Genomic DNA, 22,129 nt, shown 5'->3' on the forward strand with positions numbered 1-22,129 from the left:
TTGAATATCGTCTAGAAACTGGTCAACATTTAGCCAGTGTGTACAGCAGCCTGTCCAGCTACTGTCGAATGGGCATGCTGGAAAACTAGCAGTTGATTGGCATCCGATCATTGGCTGCGAGCTTTTACTTGTTTGTTCATAGAGGGGAAACAGTCCCCCTGTCAGAACACAATAGCTCAGCAGGGAGATCGCTGTACTAACATTGCATAGGTACAGCAAGCTTCTCCGGAGCTCCTCAGTTTTTTTTTATGTTCAGCCCACTGGTTAAAAAATAAACTACTCATGTGTACCAGCCTTAAGGGGTAATTTCTACACTGACAACTAGGGGACACTGCATAATAACATATAACATATGTCATATATTAATTTAATTTAACCACTTGCCGTACTAAGCAATTTTGCCATTTTTTACATGCATGCAAGTAAAATCATCATTTTTTTTTTTGCTAGAAAATACCCCCAAACATTATATATTTTCTGAAAGTAGACCATGTAAAATAAAATGGTGGTTGTTGCAATTTTTTATGTTGCTTGATATTTGCACAGCCATTTAGTACATTTTCAGGGAAAAAAAATACACTTGAATTTTAGTGCACAAAAACAGAATATAATACCCAATTTTTCTATTGAAATATCTATGATGAGTATATAGATACCAAAGCATATTAAGATTTAAAATTAAGCATGCCTGTGAAGTCGATACAAACTATGATAAACGCTTTAAAAGCCTTTACAAGTTATCATTTTAGAGTTAAACGCGAGCTCTGGTGGTAGAATTACTGCCCACACTCTGATGTTCGCGGTGAGACCTCACATGTGAGGTGCAATCACTGTTTACATGTGTGCCAGACCTTTGTGAGCGTTTGCATTTTGGAGTTGAGTACAGGGGGATGGGGTTTCTTTAAAATGTTTTAAATTCATTTTATTTACACTTTTTTACCCTTTTTAAAATTCTTTTTTCATTCAACTATATTGCTATCACAAGGCGTGAACTACACCCCCTGCAATAGCTTTGAACAGTCACAGGTGCCCTTTATGGAGAGATCAGGAGTCTATTGGATCCCTGATCCCCCCTCTGCCCTCCAAGGCAGCTGATCAAACAAAGATTTGTTTGATTAGATCCCTTCCAAATCGAGCCCTGTAAAAGTGATTGGGCATCTGCAAAGCCATGTACTGTATGTACATGTATGTACTGTATATATACATATATATATATATATATATATATATATATATATATATATATATATATATATATAATTTATTGGAACTGGTTAAAAAAATAATTGCTGCAAATCAATTTGTTGCATACAGTAGGTGGTGCTAAATTATTATCTGCTCTGGGTGCCAAATACTCTAGGCACACCACATTCATTAGTCTCTTATATTAGGGATGATTAACATCTATGCATTGCAGGAATGCACACATTAATGCATTGTGGTGCTGATTATTTTGAATAACACCCCAAAACACAAAGGCAACTTCCTTGCATTGATACGTGCTGCAACCATGACAATGCTCTGTCAAAAAATGTTGTCTGACTTTTGGGTGGTTTTGGTGTGTTGGAAGTCTAGTGATTTCAATGGGCTGCCTTAATGCAGTGCACATTAATGCGTGACAAATAATGCACATGCATCAGCAAATGTAAATAGGCCCTACAACTTTCTACAACTTACTGATCCCACAAATCATGAACTGTGGGTATAATAGGTTTAAGCAGGGGTTCTCATGGACCTGAAAAATTATTTCAAAGGGTTCCTCCATTGTAAAAAACAATAAGAAAGGCTTCTGAAGATGTGCAAATGTTATAACTTGTGTCTTTTATAATCCCAAATATTACATTATTACAGTCGTTTTTATTTTTTTAACATTTGGTCCACTACGGGTTAAAATGTATACAAGCTATAACCTTGAATGATAATTTGTAGTTCATTTTTTTTTTCTTTCTGGTTGGCGTGAATCTCTTCTCTTTTTCTATACTCACATTCCCTGTCATTCTCATACTAACAATCGTTTTGTCTTTGGCTGTTCACTTCTTTTGTCTTTTACCTCCCATCAGTGTTTTCTTTGTTGTACTGTCATTGTTTAGAATTTCTCGGTGTGCTAAAACTGCATTTTATTGCATTTTATAGTTGTCTATCCTCACAGAATGAAACCATAGAGGTAGTTTGCATTTAGAGGTCTAATAAACAGAGACTCTGCTGAGTGCCATTTATATTTAAACAGGTCACATAACATAACCCCAAGTGAACCTGTCACTTTGTCAATTAAAGGGAACCTGTCACCACTCTGAAGAGTTTAAGCTAAAAATATTTAAAATCCAACCTTAGGGACACTTGCTTCAGTTTCAAGTAAAATGTATGTAAAAGCACTAGGGAATTCAACAGTTCCAATGTTCAATTCCCTTGCTTTTCTTTGCATGGCCACATCTCCCCCTCTCTCCTTTGATGTCACTGGTATCTTCTCCTGGCATGGCCTTACGAGACCTTTACCTGACAGGCCCGAAGCAGTGTGCAGGAGTGTCCATGATAATAGCAGCAGAGGTGTAGAGGTAGACTAGAGTGAATATTTTGTATACAGTTTATGCAACACCACTGACTCCTCCGCAGCACAGCAGCTGTGTTTAGTCTTTTTTTAATACAGTTATAGGTTATTCAACTGAAGCTTGGCATCTTCACCTTTGCAACAAAATATACCCCTTCTTAAGCACTTCAGCCCCGGAAGATTTGGCTACTCAATGACCAGGCCATTTTTTGCGATACGGCACTGCATCGCTTTAATTGACAATTGCGCGATCGTGCGACGCTGTACCCAAACAAAATTGACGTCCTTTTTTCCCCACAAATAGAGCTTTCTTTTGGTGGTATTTGATCGCCTCTGTGGTTTTTATTTTTTGCGCTATGAACGAAAGAAGAGCGACAATTTTGAAAAAAACACAATAGGGGTTATTTACGAAAGGCAAATCCACTTTGCACTACAAGTGCACTGAAGATCTGTCGCTGTAAATCTGACGAGAACATGCAAGGAAAATAAAAAACAGCATTTTTGCTTGCACATGATTGGATGATAAAATCAACAGAGCTTCCTCTAATTTCAGAGCTTCCCCTCAGATCTACAGCGATCTACAGCAACTGCACTTTCAAGTGCACTTGTAATGCAGAGTGGATTTCCCTTTAGTAAATCAACCCCAATATCTTTTACTTTTTGCTAAGATAAATATCCCACATTTTTTATCAAAAAATCTAATTTTTTCTTCAGTTTAGGCCAATATTTATTCTTCTACATATTTTTTTTAAACAATCGCAATAAGTGTATATTGATTGGTTTGTGCAAAAGTTATAGCGTCTACAAAATAGGGGATAGATTTATGGCATTTTTATTATTATTTTTTTTACTAGTAATGGCGGTGATCTGCGATTTTTATCTGGACTGCGATATTGCGGCAGACAAATTTGACACTTTTGACACATTTTTGGGACCATTGATAATTATACAGCGATCCCTGCTATAAAAATGCACTGAATACTGTATAAATGTAACTGTCAGGGAAGGGGTTAACACTAGGGGGCGATTAAGGGGTTAACTGTGTTCTCTAGTTGTGTTCTAACTGTAGGTGGGATGGGACGGTCTAGGAGGAGAGAGAGATCGGTGTTCATACACTGCAGGCTCGCACACCCCCTAGTGACCAAAAGGCAAAGCGGCGTAAGGTAATGGCGTTTTGCCCAACCGTGCCATTCTGCCACAGTAAAACTGCGGCAGCTGGTCGGCAAGCAGTTAACAAATGACACCACAAAGCTATTAATTCACCCACTTAATCCACCTCCTTGTTAGTCTATCCCTCCTTCTGTCTATTATGATGAATGGTACTACCAGACTCATCCACCTTATCAACTACACAGCATCTTCAGCCCCTCTATGCCAATCCACACACTGCAGGCTCGCACGCCCCCCTAGTGACCAAAAGGCAAAGCGGCGTAAGGTAATGGCGTTTCGCCCAGCCGTGCCATTCTGCCACAGTTAAACTGCGGCAGCTGGTCGGCAAGCAGTTAACCAATGACACCACAAAGCTATTAATTCACCCACTTAATCCACCTCCTTGTTAGTCTATCCCTCCTTCTGTCTATTATGATGAATGGTACCACCAGACTCATCCACCTTATCAACTACACAGCATCTTCAACCCCTCTATGCCAATCCCTCCACTGGCTTCCGATCACCAAATAAAACTCAAAATATCCCCAAGATACATTACAAAACTCTTCTAAAAATATCAACCAAACTGTCCTCATCTCTCCTCACTAGCTATCTCAAAACCTCATTGTGCTCGCCTTAAGAACTTCTCCAGGGCTTCTCCCATCATCTGGAACTCCAATCATTCCAGCTATCACCTTTTATGTCAGCCTTTAAGCAATCCCTGAAAATATATCTCTTCAGGGAAGCCTATCCTGCCTCGACCTAACAACTTACTTTTACTTTCTCTAAAAACTTATCTTCACACAGTTACCCCCTTTTGTATAATTTGCCCTTCCCTTTTAGATTGTAGGCTCTTACGAGCAGGGCTTTCCTTACCCCCTTGTCTTGAGTTGTTTTGTAACTGTACAGTCTCCCTTTATTTTGTAAAGTGCTTTTAAAACATTTGGTTCTATATAAATCCTGTATAATAATAATATTGTGGTGACCATGTGTTCTCTGTGCTGGGAGCAAGACTATGCTAAGCCTGGTGGGGGCATTTTTGTACAAACCCTGTTGGGTATTGTAGATGCAGTGCCCAGCAGCAATCACAGGGAAATTCAGAGCAGGCAATGGAAAGGTTTCTAGGGTTTCTTCCTCAGTTTATCCAAAATAAAAAAAAAAACATTTGACTGGGCATTCCCTTTAAGGTTGATTCACCATGGGTTTGCTCCTGCTTTCCTTGTTCGATTCTCTTGGGCTCTTCAGAATTTTCAAGTTGCACTTGATGTTTTATCTACACCATTCAATTATTCCACTTTCCCACAAATTCATTTACACCAGCAGCGGAGCTACCATTCACTCTGCAGATTCACTTAATCGCTATTTATATCTGTTCTTGGGTTCATTTCTCATGTGCTTTTTAAGCAGATTGTGGATACTTGCGTGAGAATATATGACATTTTATATACAGGGTACATTATTCAATTTTCTAATTCAATTTCATTTAGATTTACCTTCAACTATGTAACGCAAGGGCCTGGTTGATTGCATACAAATTAAAGGTGTTTAGGTTTTAACCTTATATTATATGGTTTTGTTAAATCTAAAGGAAAATTGTACAAATAAATTGTGTAATACATGGCCAGTAGGTTGTGTTATCTGGTTAGCAATGTGCAGTTTATAAATCCAAGTTAGGGCTTAGACCTTTCACATACAGTAAATGACCAGTCCATGTACAACTGTAGTTTTAGTTATGGCCAGACACTGATGGATTGACACCTCAGTATGGAGTCTCAAAGCTGATTTCTTTGTCATGTAAAATAAATGTAAGTTTCAAAGTCTAAGTGAGAACCCCTTGTACTGGCTGCAGTAGGTGGGTGGAGATTGGAACTTGTGCACAGAAATCTCATTGGCAGAGATCTCAAGAAAAGAAGCTAGTAGACTATGCAACTGGCTGACTCTACTGAAAACGGAAATGTTGACTTTGGGTGGACTCTTCAAGTTTACAATAAACTCCCTTTTTGCAGAAAACCTAATTTTTTTGTTGATATTATCTAATAAGCCTACATGTCTAGCACTGACTCACATCAGAAAATAAAATGCATTTGTGATCTGTTGATCTGCCTTTTAATATTCAAGTAAATTGAAACAACACATACAAAATGTATGCAAAATATTTCTAAAATATGAACAAATCAATGCAGCAATGTTTTTGTCCCAGCAAACATTTGTGGAAACTTTTTTTTTTAATTTGTTACTATTTTTGTCTGTGTAAAATATTCACAAACGTTAAAAACATTTTCACTAACATAGGTGTTTTTATAACACTAAGGCCTCGTTCACACCTGGGCGTTTGCGATTGTGGGCAAAATCACTGTAATTTTGCCTGTGATCTCAAACACTGTGAAAAACGGACAAATCATACCACACTTGTTCAGGTGCCATTCATTTTCATTGGCACCTAAACGTGGGTGCAATTCTGCCGCGATTGTCACACAATGAATTGCGCTGCAATCGCGGCAAACCGCATCTTGCGGAGCTTGTTGCCCAAAAAAACAGAGGCACAATACATTAGTTACATTAGTTACAGGCACCATGATGTAGTACATCTTGGACTGGAGCTCATAACTCACAAAACAAATCTGAGCTTTACTATAAGCTCCCAAGTGTCACTTATCTCTAGTACTGGCTTCAAACCCTTGTAGTAACGTGTTAGAAGCTCACATTTTAAAGCCTAGTAATGCAACTGATGGTGACATGTGATATACACACTGTTATTTATTCTGAATTGCACCCCAATGTAGATTTAAAACAGCTGTAATATAGCTTACCACAAAAAAATATGTTGTCTCTGTATTGCCAAAAAAGTGCAGATTCATTTGCCTTGAGGCATGTTAAAAGCCCAAATCATACTTAGAAGATATTTTGTTTAAATTTTAACTCTGTACCCAGGGCACTAATAGCACTATTAAAGCATCATTGGTTTGACATGCATCCCCCTATGCATGTCCCCACCTTTCAGAGTGTGTGTTTCACTTTATTTCAGAGAGTAGACGTGTATGTACATATGCTTTATACTCATAAAGATACACCTTGACTTCCAAAAAATATAGTATGCTGAACACTACGTAGGTATTACGCATGTCCTTAAACTGCATATCTATCTAATAGCAGACAGGCCCCAAAGTGCTGGCTAAGAAAATACAGCCATTTGCTGAGGAAATTATCACTTAGTATGACCAGGGGTAAATGGGGACCACCATTTTTTTCTCAGACTGCTCTCAAAAAATTGTACATACAACTGGTGGGTGCCCAGGTTGTCTATAAAGCTTAACATTCCATCAGACAAATAGTAGCCCCCCCATAATTGGCAAGTTCTGTTTTCTCTAATCCAGCACATGTATGGCCCAAGACAGCTCTCCAATAATAAAAAAAATCATAACAAAAAAGTGCAAAACTTAATGAGGGCATAAATCAAAACACAAAAAAAAAGTTAAAGAAAACCCAACGAGTTTTCATCGCACCCCACATGGCTTCATCAATGGTAAAATAACAACCAGTGTGTGTGTGCAATACTCAAATAAAAGAAAATCAAAATGGCACCTTCCCCATGAGGAGGGGGCAGGAGCTATTCTGTAGTTTGGAAAAAGCAGCTAGGTGGGGCTGAAACCATTTCTTGCTGTTTCATTCCAGAAAAGGCACTGCATTGTCAGTCTACAACAGGAAATTAGCAGAGTGTATTTCTGGCAGATCAGTGGTTATTTTTCTGTATATAGAGGACCATATAGTGTAAATGTGCACATACTGCATAGATGTAGCGCATATATTTTTACTAAAAGTGGAGTTGTCTTTTAAAGGATAAGCGCAAAAGTGAAAGTGCACTGTAAAAGAAAGTGCACTTATCCTTTTTACCTTTTTATCCTGACCTAACCAACCACACCCGTCTATGGGTCTATAAAGTGCAGGCATGGCCAGATTGTAAACAAACATTAGAGTCTGTGGTCACTGGATCAAGAGAAGTATACATCTGCATAAGGAGAGTTTGGGTTCCATTAGGTCAAAAAAAGGGGCAAAAAAGATAAATGCACTTTGACTTAAAGTGCACTTATCCCTTAACTATTAGTTGCCTCCAAGTACCTTTGATTTATGTTCTTTATGACCCTGGATTCTTCAAACTCCACTTTGCTCATTGACGGGCCATTATCATAGTATGAATTTTTTTTTTTTTTTTTTTTTTACATTTCTTACGTTTTTTTTTTTTTAACATTTTTAAGCAGGCCAAGCTATGTAGATAAATGACAGTGATAGGGGTTGGTGCAAATTATACCACTGGCAGGTGTGCACAGGTTAGTCAAGAAAAGAAACTTGCCTAAGTACATGTATACATTCAATTGTAGTTAATACATAGAAATTAGGATGACTGAATAAAAATGTTCTTACAGTTTATAAGTTCATATATTGAGCTGTTTTCTCCTTGCATATTTCAGGTGTCGGGATGCAAAGACAGAGGTTATTATGAAACCTACAGCTTTAAATTCTTTAGTATTCATTTCTGGTATTGATATAGCACCATCAATGTATGCAGTGCTTACCCATACACAGTGGTGGCTGGTGAAGTTTTAGGATGGGGGGTCGTCCTTCCTTTTCGATCCCTCCCAGTTCTCATAAGCCCCACCCCTTATAGAATCCACCTGCTCCGTCCCCTGTATTCTACTTGCTTCCACCCATAGTGTCAGGAGTATACAGCTCAGCATCACAGGACAGAGTATATGACTCAGCCTTACAGATCAGGTTATACAGATAAAGGTATACAGATCAGGGTATACAGATCAGGGTATACAGATAAGGGTATACAGATCAGTGTATACAGATCAGGGTATACAGATAAGGGTGTACAGATAAAAGGTATGCAGATCAGGGTATACAGATAAAGTTATACAGACAAGGGTATACAGAGCAGGGTGTACAAAGCAGGGTGTACAGATCAGGGTATACAGATCAGGGTATACAGATCAGGGTGTACAGAGCAGGGTGTACAGAGCAGGGTATACAGATCAGGTTATACAGATAAATGTAGACAGATCAGGGTATACAGATAAGGGTATACAAATCAGTGTATACAAATCAGGGTATACAGATAAGGGTGTACAGATAAAAGGTATACAGATCAGGGTATACAGATAAAGTTATACAGATAAGGGTATACAGATACAGGTATACAGATAAGGATATACAGATCAGGGTATACAGAACAGGATGTACAGATAAAGGTACAGATACAGATCAGGATATACTACAGATCAGGGAATACAGATCAGGGAACAGCAACCCTCCCCCTTGGCTCTGCACACCCCCCTCGCGGCTCTGACAGCTCCCCCTCGCGGTTCTGACAGCCCCCCTGCTCGCGGCTCTGACAGCCCCCCGCTCGCGGCTCTGACAGCCCCCCTGCTTGCGGCTCTGACAGCCCCCACGCTCGTGGCTCTGATATTCCCCCCACTTGCGGCTCTGACAGCACCACCCCACAGGTGGTCCGACACTTACTGCCAGTCCTTAGTCAACCAGAGCAGCCGTGGTGGCGGGGATGTCCGTCCTCATGTCTCCTCTGTGCCACCTCTTCCACTCTCTGTGCCTCAAGCCCACCCTATTTTGAAGCCTATTAGAGCCTCTGGCTCTAATCAGGTGCTTCAAAAAGTACCACCCCCTGCCACCCCCGCCATAAGAATCCATGCGTCTGGCATCCTAAAAGGGGTGGGCGCATGGATGGGGGGGCGGCGCCCATGCGCCCACAATGCACAGGCCACCCCTGCACATACAGGCAGGGGATGTCCGAGAGATCTAGATGATTTAGTAATCTGATTTTTTAAAATAATGCCTTGATCAGACTAGGGGCAAATAGTGAAACTGGACTGCTGAAGGTTCTGAATTGAAGAGCCACTTTCCTTTCTATGCAACATAAGAGCAGGGCTGTGTGAAATACCACAATGACTAAATAGAATTACAAATATTAAAAAATTTGGAATTTGAAATGCAGTATATTTATTTCCAGGGGCATCAATAATGTGCCCTTGTATTTGTTGGAGAGTGCCCTGGGTTCCAACACTTTGACCCCTCACATTATTACTTTTATTTTGTGTACTGCTTCAGCAGCTGCTGGCTTCTGTCTTTACCTGCCGGCCTACGCATGGCCTGTCAGACCTGTATAAAGAAAAAAGTTCAGTGCGCTACTCAAATAATAATGTGAATATAAAGAAATGAAAAAATTATAGTTCATATGGAAAAATGATGGTATCATAAACCGGAGGTGGGATTCCTCTTTAAATCTTCAGTAAATCTTCTATGGATCTTCTAAGACAGTGCAGAAATAGGAAAAGGGGGCTGCTTACCAGATTTGATGGATCCCCACCACAGAGATCATACGAGCCTGAACAAACTCCTCTCGGGGTCAGGAATAGCTGGTCTTTGAGTAGAGACAAACTTCCCTCCACGCCAGGTAGCTGAATTTTCAGAGGCGGCAATCAGGAACACTCTCCTCCATTAGCTGCTCCAGCAAGACCACTCGTAGCAGGAAATAGTACATTTTAAAAGAAAAAGAGGTGCTTCATTGTGCAGTAGTTTAAAATGCTTTAATCCATGAATGGACAACTGACATCAAAGCATTGGCAGGGTAAAACACCGTAGCAATGAAAAAACACAGCCGACGCCGAAGCCGATCAGCTGAGAGTGTGGTGACGTCAGGTCCTCTGGCTCCACCCAACGTACGTTTCTCCTAAACAGGCATCGACTGGGAGAGGAGTCGATGCCTGTTTAGGAGAAAGATTTAAAGAGGAATCACACCTCCGGTTTAGGATACCATCATTTTTCCATATGAACTATAATTTTTTCATTTCTTTATATTCACATTATTATTTGAGTAGCGCACTGAACTTTTTTCTTTATACTGTATAAAATCTCATGTTCAAGTTTTTTTAGTTGCAGCACTCAGGATTATTTATGTTTCATATATTTGCGATTTTGTGTGTTTTTTATGCACTTTTAAAATAGATTTTCACTAATTTAAATTTCACATTGGGTTATCACAGTTGGGGGTAGCGCGGAACGTTTACCATATACTGTCAGACCTGTAGCACAGAGCCAAGGGAAGTGGTTTGATACTCCTCCTCAGCTTTGTGCTATTGATCTAACAAGTGGAGCTGCACAGTAAGAGAGGTAAAGTCAGTGGGCTTTGCACACTTTTTAAATGTATATTTACCAACATGTTATTAAAATGCCTAGATTTTGGTGTAACGCTTTACATTTTTTTCCTTACAGAAAGTTGGATTGAGCGGTGTCTCAGTGAAAGTGAAAACAAGCGATATTCAAGTCACTCATCCTTGGGCAATGTTTCTAATGAGGAAAGTAAGTGTTTTCAAGTAGTAACTCGGGCTATAGGCCTCTGATGTTCTTAGGGTCGCCACCAATAACTACCAATGTGTAGAAGGTAAAAGATATATGGAGTTCAGAAAGGAGAAATAGGTCAGATGATTTTTTATGAACTGACATTTGAAGTGTGATTTCAAATCAACTGCCACTTACAGTAACCCTATTTAAGCTAATTGTCCAGGCAGCGCAATGCAATGTTTCATTTCTTTTCTCTTTTCTGTTGTGTTGTCTGAGTCTTTAGTGAGCTTATCAGAATTGATAGAGGGTGTTTGCTGGAAAACGGGCTTAAAGTGTATGTATACCCCAACAATGTACTATTTTCTCCCTTTTTGTTTGTTTAATATTCCATTGGAAGCATTTAATTCTATCTGAGTGCAAAAAAAAAAAAAATGTTGATCTTGCCAGGAATTTGAAGCTGTGTCTTCTCCATACTTCCTGTGTTATCCCAAAGATCCCTCTTAGTACTTATCTCGAACTGTAGAATGATTATTGCTGCTGGTTTTTTTTTTGTTTAATTTATTTTACCTTAACATACATATTTTAAGGCTAGGTTTACACATATATCCGGTTTGCAGTTCAGAGTCCGGTGCGGTTTTGTTCACCGATTCAGGTGCAATTCAGGTACAAATTTTTACTTGAATTCATACCTAAACCAGACCCAAAATTGCACAGGACCCTTTTCAAAAACAGAATGCAGCCGCCCCTGACCTGTGTGAACTGTCTCCATTTTGGTCCGATTCACATGTTATGAAAATAGGATGTGATTAAAAATGCATCTGATTCGCATATACAGTATGTGACCCGAGCCTAAAGGATAAGTTCACCTTTTGTAACATGTTACATGTGACACCCATATTCAGGGTGTAATATGTAACATATTACAAATCCTCCGCCCCCCACTCCCCGTTCTGACAGGCAGCGGGGGATCTTTTCCCCTCACTCTCTGTCACAATCTGACGCCCATCCACGTCATTCATTCACAGTGTTCTGTGAATGGAAGACTGCAAGGTCCGACAGCCTTTGCAGCTGACGGCTTATAATTCTCAATGAACTACCATGGCGCTATTCAGTGCTCTGGTAGGTCATTGATGCTTCCTGTTAGTGTGTATCTGCAAGAGCCCTGCAAGTCTGCAAGAGCCCTGCATTGCACCCACATTCTGCTGATCACGGGTGCAATACTTTCCAGGCTCCCTATAAAAGAATTTAAAAAATAAATGCACATTTTTTTACCTGCAAAAAGAAGTTCTTTTATAATGTTTTTTTTTATAAAGGTGAACTTATCCTTTAATACTATTAGATTCTGTTCAAAGCTGAACACACATTTGGCTTATTATAAACTTTAAATTAGGGGAAAATGTTTTCTTATTGAGTTTGTTAGTAAAAAAATAAATAGGTTAGGGGTATATTAATAGATTATAACAATATATCTATCATGGAGAAAAATTAGGATTTCATCATACGTTGACCAGCACTTAATACCAAGTCTATTTCAGGAACAAACATTTTCATAAACAAATTTTGAAATCCACAGACTGTGCCTGGAAGTTAGTGCAGCTAGCATGCATTGTTTTATATAACTTGTAATTATGAAATGGATGCCACCAAATGAAGCTGTTTTTGAGTGATGCTGTCACATCTATAGGAGCCCCCTGAACCCACCATTTGTATGAACAGTCAATCGGGCCTGGATAAAAAGTATTCCCTAAACCACTTATTTATCCAGGGGATGTCCCACAAAATTTCATAAAGTGTGGGATATCTGGCTAGAGTCTCCATCCACTAATGAGGACCCCAGCGCCTTTGATCTGTTTGTACGGATGTGTATGTATGGAGGTGATCCCTGTGATTCCAAATGTGTAGCCATTTCTTTAGGATGTGGATTATGTGTTGCAGTGTGTTTCTTCTTCTTCTTTTATAATTATGACCCTGGGTCTTATGAGTATTATCATTGGGATTTTTCTCCATGGTGGTTGAGTGTACAGCTTGTTTAGAGTTAAGTAATTGTAGTAGAGCAACTGTTTGTTGGTTCGAGCCTGGGAATGGCCAAAAGGCTCTGTTTTATTTTTCATATTTTGAAAATTAATAAACAGAATAAAAATAAAAAAAGTATTCACTGATCCCTACTCTTCCTTTAAAAGAAGTAGTGCCAACTCCTTCCAGCTTATAGTATCTCCTCCACCCACCTTTCTTGAACAAGCAACATACTGTACATGATGCTCTGCTAAGATGAACTACCGTGTTTGTGTTCTTCCTGCTTGACCTGCCACTCGAGTGTGGTTGTGTCTATATGTCCTATTGCCCTGAAGCTTTATGGAAGGAAGTGTGTGATGAAGGTAAGGAAGGAGCAGCAGCAAAGACAGAAAGGGATGGTAATGGAATCAACAACTAGCTATTTCCTTGCACTGGGGCTCCGCAATGTATGCTAACAACATCTGTGTCAATATATAGTCCACCATAGAGAGGATAGTGTTGATTTGAATTACAACTGGTGAACTGCAAAGCAGATTTAGCTAAAGTGTAGGACAGGTACCACTGGAAAACTCCCTAAAACTTCACAAAATGGAACTAATGGTGAACAGATTTGCTACATTGGACAGCCAAAACTGTCTGCCATGGACTAAGTTGAATCTTCTATTTCACTGGCAGGAGGCAGAAGGCTCTCACTAGAGGTACAGGTACCAGCAGTGTCCAATCTCCTCCACCAACTTTTCTCGAACAAGCAACATACATGATGCTCCGCTAAGCTGAATTACAATGTTTGTGTTCCTGTTGCTTGATCCTGCCACTTGAGCGTGGTTATGTCTATATGTCCTATTGCCCTTATCTATGTAAAACTTATTTGCAGGAGCTTTATGGAAGGAAGGGTGTGATGAAGGTAAGGAAGGAACAGCAAAGACAGAAAGAGATGCTAATGGACCCAACAACTAGCTATTTCCTTGCACTGGGGCTCCGAAATGTATGCTAACAACATCTGTGTCAATATATAGTCCACCATAGAGAGGATAGTGTTGATTTGAATTACAACTGGTGGATCATAAAGCAGATTTAGCTAAAGTGTAGGACAGGTACCACTGGAAAACTCCCTAAAACCTCACAAAATGGAACTTATGGTCAATAGATTTGCCAAATTGGACAGTCAAAACTGTCTGTCATGGATTAAGTTCAATCTTCTATTTCACTGGCAGGAGGCAGAAGGCTCTCACTAGAGGTACAGGTACTAGCAGTGTCCAATCTTCTCCAGAGGTGCAAATGGTGCGGGTGTTGATTTGCAGAAAGCAATAGAATGTTAAAATTACCTGCCTGGTAACAGGTCACCGTTAAGACGGGACCAGAACACAAAAAAAAATTGTAAGGCAGACATGAGGTCTGGAGAGGTTAGATGTTGAATATGGCAGCAATCATAGTTGAGAAGGAAAAGAAGGACAGGCCAAATAGCAGGCATTAGGGGAGGACCTAAACCAGCCATAACCTGAGCCAATTTTTTGTTACAAATAACTAAGGGTGAACAGGGCGAAGAAAGCAACAGATGTCTAATAGGAAGCCAATATACAATACATCCTGGCAGGTCAGGACAGACACACATTTGATCAGGTGCTAAGGATGCTCTGACCCAAACTTTAGCACCCACAACCAGTGGCGTCTACAGCTTTCATATTTAGGGGGGGCACATGGGGGGACAGGGACAAAAGTAGGGGGACAACTATACAACTATAAAATGCAATTATATATATATATATATATATATATATATATATATATATATATATATATATATATATATATCCTGGGGCCCTTTACTACGACCCCAAAACGGCCCTTTCACATGTTCTGCAGTGAGCTCCCTTCCTGCTGTATTGGGGCCCCCCAGGGTGGCAGAAAACAAGAGATATATGTCACCAGCATACCAAGAAAATATAAGGATCCAAAGCAGTGGGAGAACTATCAGGGTTGCAAAGGTTTTCTTGCCACCGGGCCCTGGTGTTCTGCCACTGTGAGGTTCCCCAGCCTCCTCCTGCTGTCCTGCCCCTGCTATTGACTGCTCTGGTCTGGCATCTCTTGGAATTTACAGGCTGGTTCTCCTGTTTTAAGGACGGGAGAAATCAGTCTGTTTTTTCAGCAACTCGCTCTTCTCCCTGCCAATGAGGATGCAGGGGAAGGAGCAGATCGGGAGGCCATGGTTGTGTGAGCGCTCGCATTATGCAGTGTCAGCAAGCAGAGGGAGGGGGGAGGAATCACCCACAGGAGCTGACTGGGGACTCTCTCCCTCTTAGACATTGATTTTTTGTAAAAAAAAAATTAAAACTTTTTTTTTTAATTGGAGGGGCACATGATGGGGCACAGCATAATGTTGGGGGGGTCAGGGCCCCCTCTGGGCCCCCCCTAGGGACGCCATTGCCCACAACTGAGATGCAGCTGCAGCATAATAGTACTGCAGAACTGGATATTCTCCAGCAGATGGTAGAGGGAAAGCAATGGTTACACTGTTTATGCATTTTGGAACTCCACCCTTTTATAAAAGCATCTCTTGTTTTTAAAAAGAAATAAAAGAAGTAAAAGAATACATAAGCAGCAATGTTCTCCTCTGCTAATTATTTGTGAGTTATGGAAAAGCTCCAATAAGCTGACCATTTGGACATCATCATAATGTACTGAAGTATCATGGATCATCATGATGTATTGGTAATAGGCATGTACTGTATATACTATAACAGTACTTGTTGGCCAGGACCTGGGACAGCAGTGAAAGGGAGGCAGCACCAAGTCGCAAGATTTGCACATTGATATATTTTTTTCTTGTTTTCTTTTTCTGTCCACCTCTAGACACGTTTGGCTAAATTAAGCAACAGAACCATAGTGCACAGTGTGTGTAGGGAACATAGAGAGAAGTAAGATTTTCTATTGTTCGAAAACATAAAGAGGACAGACCCCATGCTTCCCTCATCAGCACATTATAGCATTAGTCTTTTTCAAAATAATTACATAATACAAGGAGTCAAAAAAGGGTGTCATAATACAAGTGTACTTAAAGTATAACTAAAGACAAAATTTTTTTTTTTTTTTTTTTTTTAGTGGAGAGGGATTAGAACCCCTGTCCCTTTATTATTGCTGTATGTATGTATGTATATTAAGGAGATTCACTCTCTCTCTTTGTCTTGTTTACCATTATCATTGAAAGTGAAAATAAAAAAAAAATCCCATACTTTGGGTTGTCCCCAGAAAATTAACAGAGGGAAAATCTTCCAATGGGGACACTAGTTCTGGTGACCTGGGGGTCCCCAAGGAATTCCCTTAATTTGCAGGGATTTCCTCTGACTTCCTGTTTGGCTATAGGACAGGAAGTGAAGGAAAATCTCTGCAATGGGACACAAATAGGGAAAAAAATGCTCTATCCAAAATGAAAAAAGAAAGTAGCCTCTATTTCTACTTTAACCACTTGCCGCCCGCCATATAGCAAAATGACGGCTGCAAAGTCGTTTCAATATCCTAACTGGGCGTCATATGATGTCCTCAGGATATTAAGCCGCTGCGCGCCCCCGCGGCGATCGTTGATGCGGTGTGTCAGTCTGACACACCTCAACTCCAATCTAGGTAAAGAGTCTCTGACGGAGACTCTTTACCATGTGATCAGCCATGTCCAATCATGGCTGATCACGATGTAAATAGGAAGAGCCGGTGATCGGCTTTTCCTCACTCGCGTCTGACAGACGTGAGTAGAGGAGAGCCGATTGGCTGCTCTCCTGACAGGGGGGGGGTCTGTGCTGATTGTTTATCAGCACAGCCCCCCCTCAGATCCCACCCAGGACCACCAGGGAAGCCGCCCAGGACCACCAGGGAAGCCATCCACACTGGACCACCAGGTATGCCCCCTAGACCCCCAGGGAAATACTAATCTGTGCCCAGGCAGCTGCCAATCAACGCCCAGGCAGCTGCCAATCAGTGCCCACTCACAATGCCTACCACTGCCAGTGCCACCAGGGATGCCCATCAGTGCCATGTATCAGTGCCCATCAGTGCCACGTATCAGTGCCCAGCAGTGCCGCCTATCAGTGCCCAGCAGTGCCGCCTATCAGTGCCACCCATAAGAACCCATCTTTGCAGCCTTTCAGTGCCCATCAGTGTCGCCTATCAGTGCCCATCAGTGCCCACCAGTGCCACCTATGAGTGTTGAACAGTGCCGCCTATCAATGCCCTTCAGTGCTGTATATCAGTGCCACCCATCAGTGCCGCCTACCAGTGCCCATCAGTGCCGCATATCAGTGCCCATCGCCAGTGCTGTCAGTGCCCGCTCATTGGTGCAACCTCATCGGTGCTGCCTTATCAGTGCCCATCAGTGTAAGAGAAAACTTACCTATTTACAAAATTTTTTAACAGAAACAAAAGCAAAACTTTTTTTTTTTTCAAAATTTTCGGTCTTTTTTTCTTTGTTTAGCAAAAAATAAAAACCGCAGAGGTGATCAAATGCCACCAAAAGAAAACTCTATTTGTGGGAACAAAATGATAAAAATTTAGTTTGGGTACAATGATGGATGACCGCGCAATTGTCATTCAAACTGCGACAGCACTGAAAGCTGAAAATTGGTCTGGACAGGAAGGTGTATAAGTACCTGTATTGAAGTGGTTAAAGCAGCATAATATCCAAATAAAGCCCTGTGCAAATATGGAGTCTCTCTTTAGTGCCTAGTAGAAGTCTCTAGAACGGGCTTTTTTTTTTTTTTTTTTTTTTTTACAAGAGTGTAAACCAACAGCACTGGCTTCTCCCAGGTAGTAGTAGTGCTAATTTGAACTACAGACCATACATACTGACCATACCCATGGGCAATACTGAAATGTTCAAACAGTATGTCTCATTCACAGGGCAGAATAACGGGCAACTGTGGTAGTCTATGGCCAAAAAGGGATGTGCAAGGCAAAGGCTGTGATTGTAGTAAACTAATAATCAAAGTCTCGAAACACAGTTAAATGCAATAATGTATGTCCACTGTAAAATAAAAGAATTAGGGGGTTAATTTGAAGTATCATAGACTGTATAGCCAGGTAAATAGCAAATTAAATCCAAATGTGTCCATAATAACCTATATTACTAACCTGACTTCTCTTAATGGCTGTGACTGTGATAAGCCTAATGGGGCGTACACACGGTCGGACTTTTCGTCTACAAAAGTCCAACGGACGCCGACGGACTAAAGCTGGCTGGTAATCCGATCGTGTGTAGGCTTCTCCGGACTTTCAGCGGACTTTTTCAGCCTCAAATCCGACGGACTTTAGATTTGAAACATGCTTCAAATCTTTACGTCGTAACTACGACGGACCCCGAAATCCGCTCGTCTGTGTGCTAGTCCGACGGACAAAAACCCACGCTAGGGCAGCTATTGGCTACTGGCTATGAACTTCCTTATTTTAGTCCGGTGTACGTCATCGCGTACGAATCCGTCGGACTTTTGTGTGGTCGTGTGTAGGCAAGTCCGTTCGTTAGAAAGTCTGCCGCAATTACCCAAAACAATATTTTATTCATACCTCCAAATCAAACACTTCTTTTCTACCAAAAACCCCACACTATCTTTAGATAAACCTACCCAATTCGAAATGCTATGTGCTACAGGCCCTCATGAACCCCAACTGATATCCACCATTTATAGAATACTCCATGAGGCCAACCCCCTAAAAATAGATACGCATTATTATATGAAAAAATGGTCACAGATTCTCCAACATGACATATCTCTCCTAGACTGGGACAAGATTTGGATCTCCATCTCCAAGAGCTCCAGATGTATTTCCCACAAAGAAATAGGTTACAAAGTACTTATGTTTTGGTATAAAACTCCAGAAAGACTACATGCGGCGGATCCGTCCATATCCCAAATATGCTGGAGATGTAATAAGAAAGTAGGCTCCCATTTTCATATCTTTTGGGAATGCTCTTTGGTTACGCAACTTTGGGAGCAGATCCAAAAGTTATTAGAGAAACTGGTGGGAATCCTCGTTCCCCTGGATCCCATATATTATTTACTTGGTCTTCCCTATCAAGGTCTTCACAAAACAAAACAGAAACTGATGTCATACGTATTACTAGCAGCTAAAAAAACTATCCCCAAACTTTGGCTATCCACTTCCCCTCCCACCCTACCACATACTCTAACCATCTTAATGGATATGCGTAGAATGGAACATCTAACTGCCATTGTTGAAGGTTCCATACAGAAATTTTCTATCATCTGGCAACCTTGGGACGACTATGATGACAATAGTACGACAAATGAAACAGGATGAAATGATAGACGTCTATGGCAATAAACATTTTATATCTCTTGGGCTAACACACACCTTACCCCTCTGTTTGTGCAAATTCTCCTCAACAAGATTTCCTTTTCCTATAGGACAAGTAATGTAATCACAGTAGATTCGCCTAATTAATAACCAAAGGTTCTTATCACTTGTTATTCCTAACCTTACAGTTGTAGTGTAAGATATCCTATGGTTCCTGATAAGGTCATGCACTCTCGATAGACAGTATTGAAGCCTCATGTTTTCCTTTTTTTTTCTGAATGTGACAACGATGTTATTATAAATGTCATGAAAAATGTTAAATAAACAATTTAAAAAAAAAAAAAAAAGAAAGTCTGCCGCAAGTCCGCCGAAAGTCTGCCGGAAGTCTGTCGGACAGGCTGACGGACTTTTGTAGACGAAAAGTCCGACCGTGTGTACGCCCCATAAATCTGATTGGCTGTTGTGGTTTACAGTACTTTGCACATTCTTGTTGTTCTTTGCACCGCCATATTGTTTTATAGGTAGTTTTAAAAAGTTTTAATAATAATCTGATTCTTCTGGATTTTTCAGCAGATGAAGAGAAGGAAAATAGGGCATCGAAACCTCATTCCACACCGGCCACTTTACAATGGTAATTGTCTTTTTTGCTGTTTTCAGTTGTAACTGTATATAATAGTAAAGAGTAAGCTCACTACAACTGATGGTTACATTTGTGGATGTACAACTGCCTAGTCTTCCTCTCGCTGGTCTCTCTCACAGTCTTTGGTAGCAAGTTCATACAAATATCCACAAATGTGTCCTTTACTTGTAAATGATTAATTGGGGTACCACTACACATTTACATCTCTCCAGCTCTCAAGACTGGTAACACCTAACTCTCCTGTACAACTCAACCTCCTAGAAACTCCATAGAAATCTGCACAGATTATTGATTGATATAGGTGTGCACCCCAAAGCTCAAACACACATGCATGCATGTATGTGTCTACATATATATGACCCCAACCCATTGATCTTCCTGCCGCCCCGGCACAGAGCCGATAAGAGGGAGATCTCCCCACCTGCACACAAAGTGATAATGCACACAATCACAAGGTGATTAGGGTGTGCCCAGGAACAGCCGGCACACCCTGTGCGCACGCCTATGATGATTGACTTGTCACATTTTACAGCACTCCTGACGTTATGCTTTTTTTTTTTTTTTTTTTAAAGCAGTCCTTGAGCTCCAGTCAAGTAACTTTGCCTGGGCTGAGATGATATCATCAGTCTACTGGAGGAAGAAGCACTTCTCCAGTTTCCTTCTCCCTGTAAAAAGACTGTAGCTAGTCATATGATGAAAGGCTACAGGGGGTGATCTGTGCCAGACATTTGTGAACACAGCCAAAACCTGTGTAAGCACCAGCATTCATATAACTGTGCCATCTATGAGCCAGCATCTTGGTCCAGAAAGTAGATGGTGACCATGGATGATGTCTGAGCAAAGATGGCACCATTTGGAGAGAAAAGCAGATGAAGGCATTGTTATTGAGTATATGGTGATCTCTGTGAGAGATAATAAATACTTGTAAATTTTACACTTACATGGAAAATATTTCTAATGCTAAACAATAGAGTGTAATGATATGGGAAGGTGTAACTGTACAAATACAGGTCACTTTTCAAAAAGACACTGAAACCGTAATAAATGAAAAAAAAACAGGGACTGACTATACTACTCCCCCCCCCCCCCAAAGCTACAAAACCACAGGACACTTTAATAACTACTCCCAGTTTATGAGTCAGCTCTGCCTGAAATTTGCTATCACGATGATGTACATTTCACAAAATACCAACAATTTATTATCTGCCAAGCTCCTTCCCTGTGAACTGTGACATCACTTTTCCTTCACTAAATCAAATCTAATTACATGCACATTCCAATCACACTCAGTTCTTCACTCTTAGCAACCAGAACATCAGTATATATAAAACACTGTTAAACTTTAGGTCAATTAAAATTCCTCCCTTCAGAGAACAAATGAGGTTATTCCACAGCACATCACGGGAATATATAAACACAACACGTAGCTGGAGAGGCCGTACGGTTCCCGGTGGGTTATATTTGGTTGCGGAATGGACAATGGAAAGAAAAGATTGTGTGTTAGGCCTGGGATCATTAGACACTGTAGGTATAAAGCCTTTCCTACACTTTCAGACTAATGATGGCTCCACTTTAAAAAGGAGCAAATGGCCAAGATTGTTAGCTGCCACTAGGCGCAGTTAGCACAGTACATCTTACGGGCAGCACAGAGACTTGGGACTAATTGGAAGTTTCCTTATACTCTGCGGCCTGGTTTTCTGATAGCCAGGTAATAAGTAAAAAGAACATGGCTGCCTTGAGTTGAGAGCCCCCTCTCAGTCACTTCCGCCATTTGGGTGGCCCCATTGATCAAAGCAATGAGAACGTTCTGAGTTAGTGAATAGCAACCAGTCCAAAACTTTATCTCCCCCACAGCCATTTTCGAGGGAAGGCATTATTGTCATTGGCTGGTGTATGAAGAAGCACGGTCATAATGTGAATGTTTAAATATATTAGTACAGTATAATACTTTCGCACACCATACAGGAATCAAATATGTGGCTAAAAGTCTGGTGCAATGTCTACCGACTGGTCATGGTGTATAACATGAATAAGATACAGTATGTCATCAGCACACCAACAAGCTTGTTTTAATAAATAACACCTAAGGTCATTACTTAAAGGGTTACTAAAAGCTCATTTAAAAAATA

The 22,129-nt window shown here is 40.6% G+C and overlaps 1 protein-coding gene across 2 annotated transcripts in view; it reads left to right on the forward strand.

The window, feature by feature from the left end:
• The window catches only part of RFX4 (regulatory factor X4), a 145,383-nt gene that overhangs the window by 30,172 nt on the left and 93,082 nt on the right, over nucleotides 1-22,129 (forward strand). For both annotated transcript variants that reach the window (XM_073621207.1, XM_073621208.1), the window contains exons 2-3: nucleotides 10,982-11,068; nucleotides 19,931-19,991. In XM_073621207.1, the coding sequence (XP_073477308.1) occupies nucleotides 10,982-11,068; nucleotides 19,931-19,991 (148 nt within the window). The remainder of the gene's footprint in view (nucleotides 1-10,981; nucleotides 11,069-19,930; nucleotides 19,992-22,129) is intronic.

Source organism: Aquarana catesbeiana, linkage group LG03 (genome assembly GCF_042186555.1).
Source record: "Aquarana catesbeiana isolate 2022-GZ linkage group LG03, ASM4218655v1, whole genome shotgun sequence".
NCBI lineage: Eukaryota > Metazoa > Chordata > Amphibia > Anura > Ranidae > Aquarana > Aquarana catesbeiana.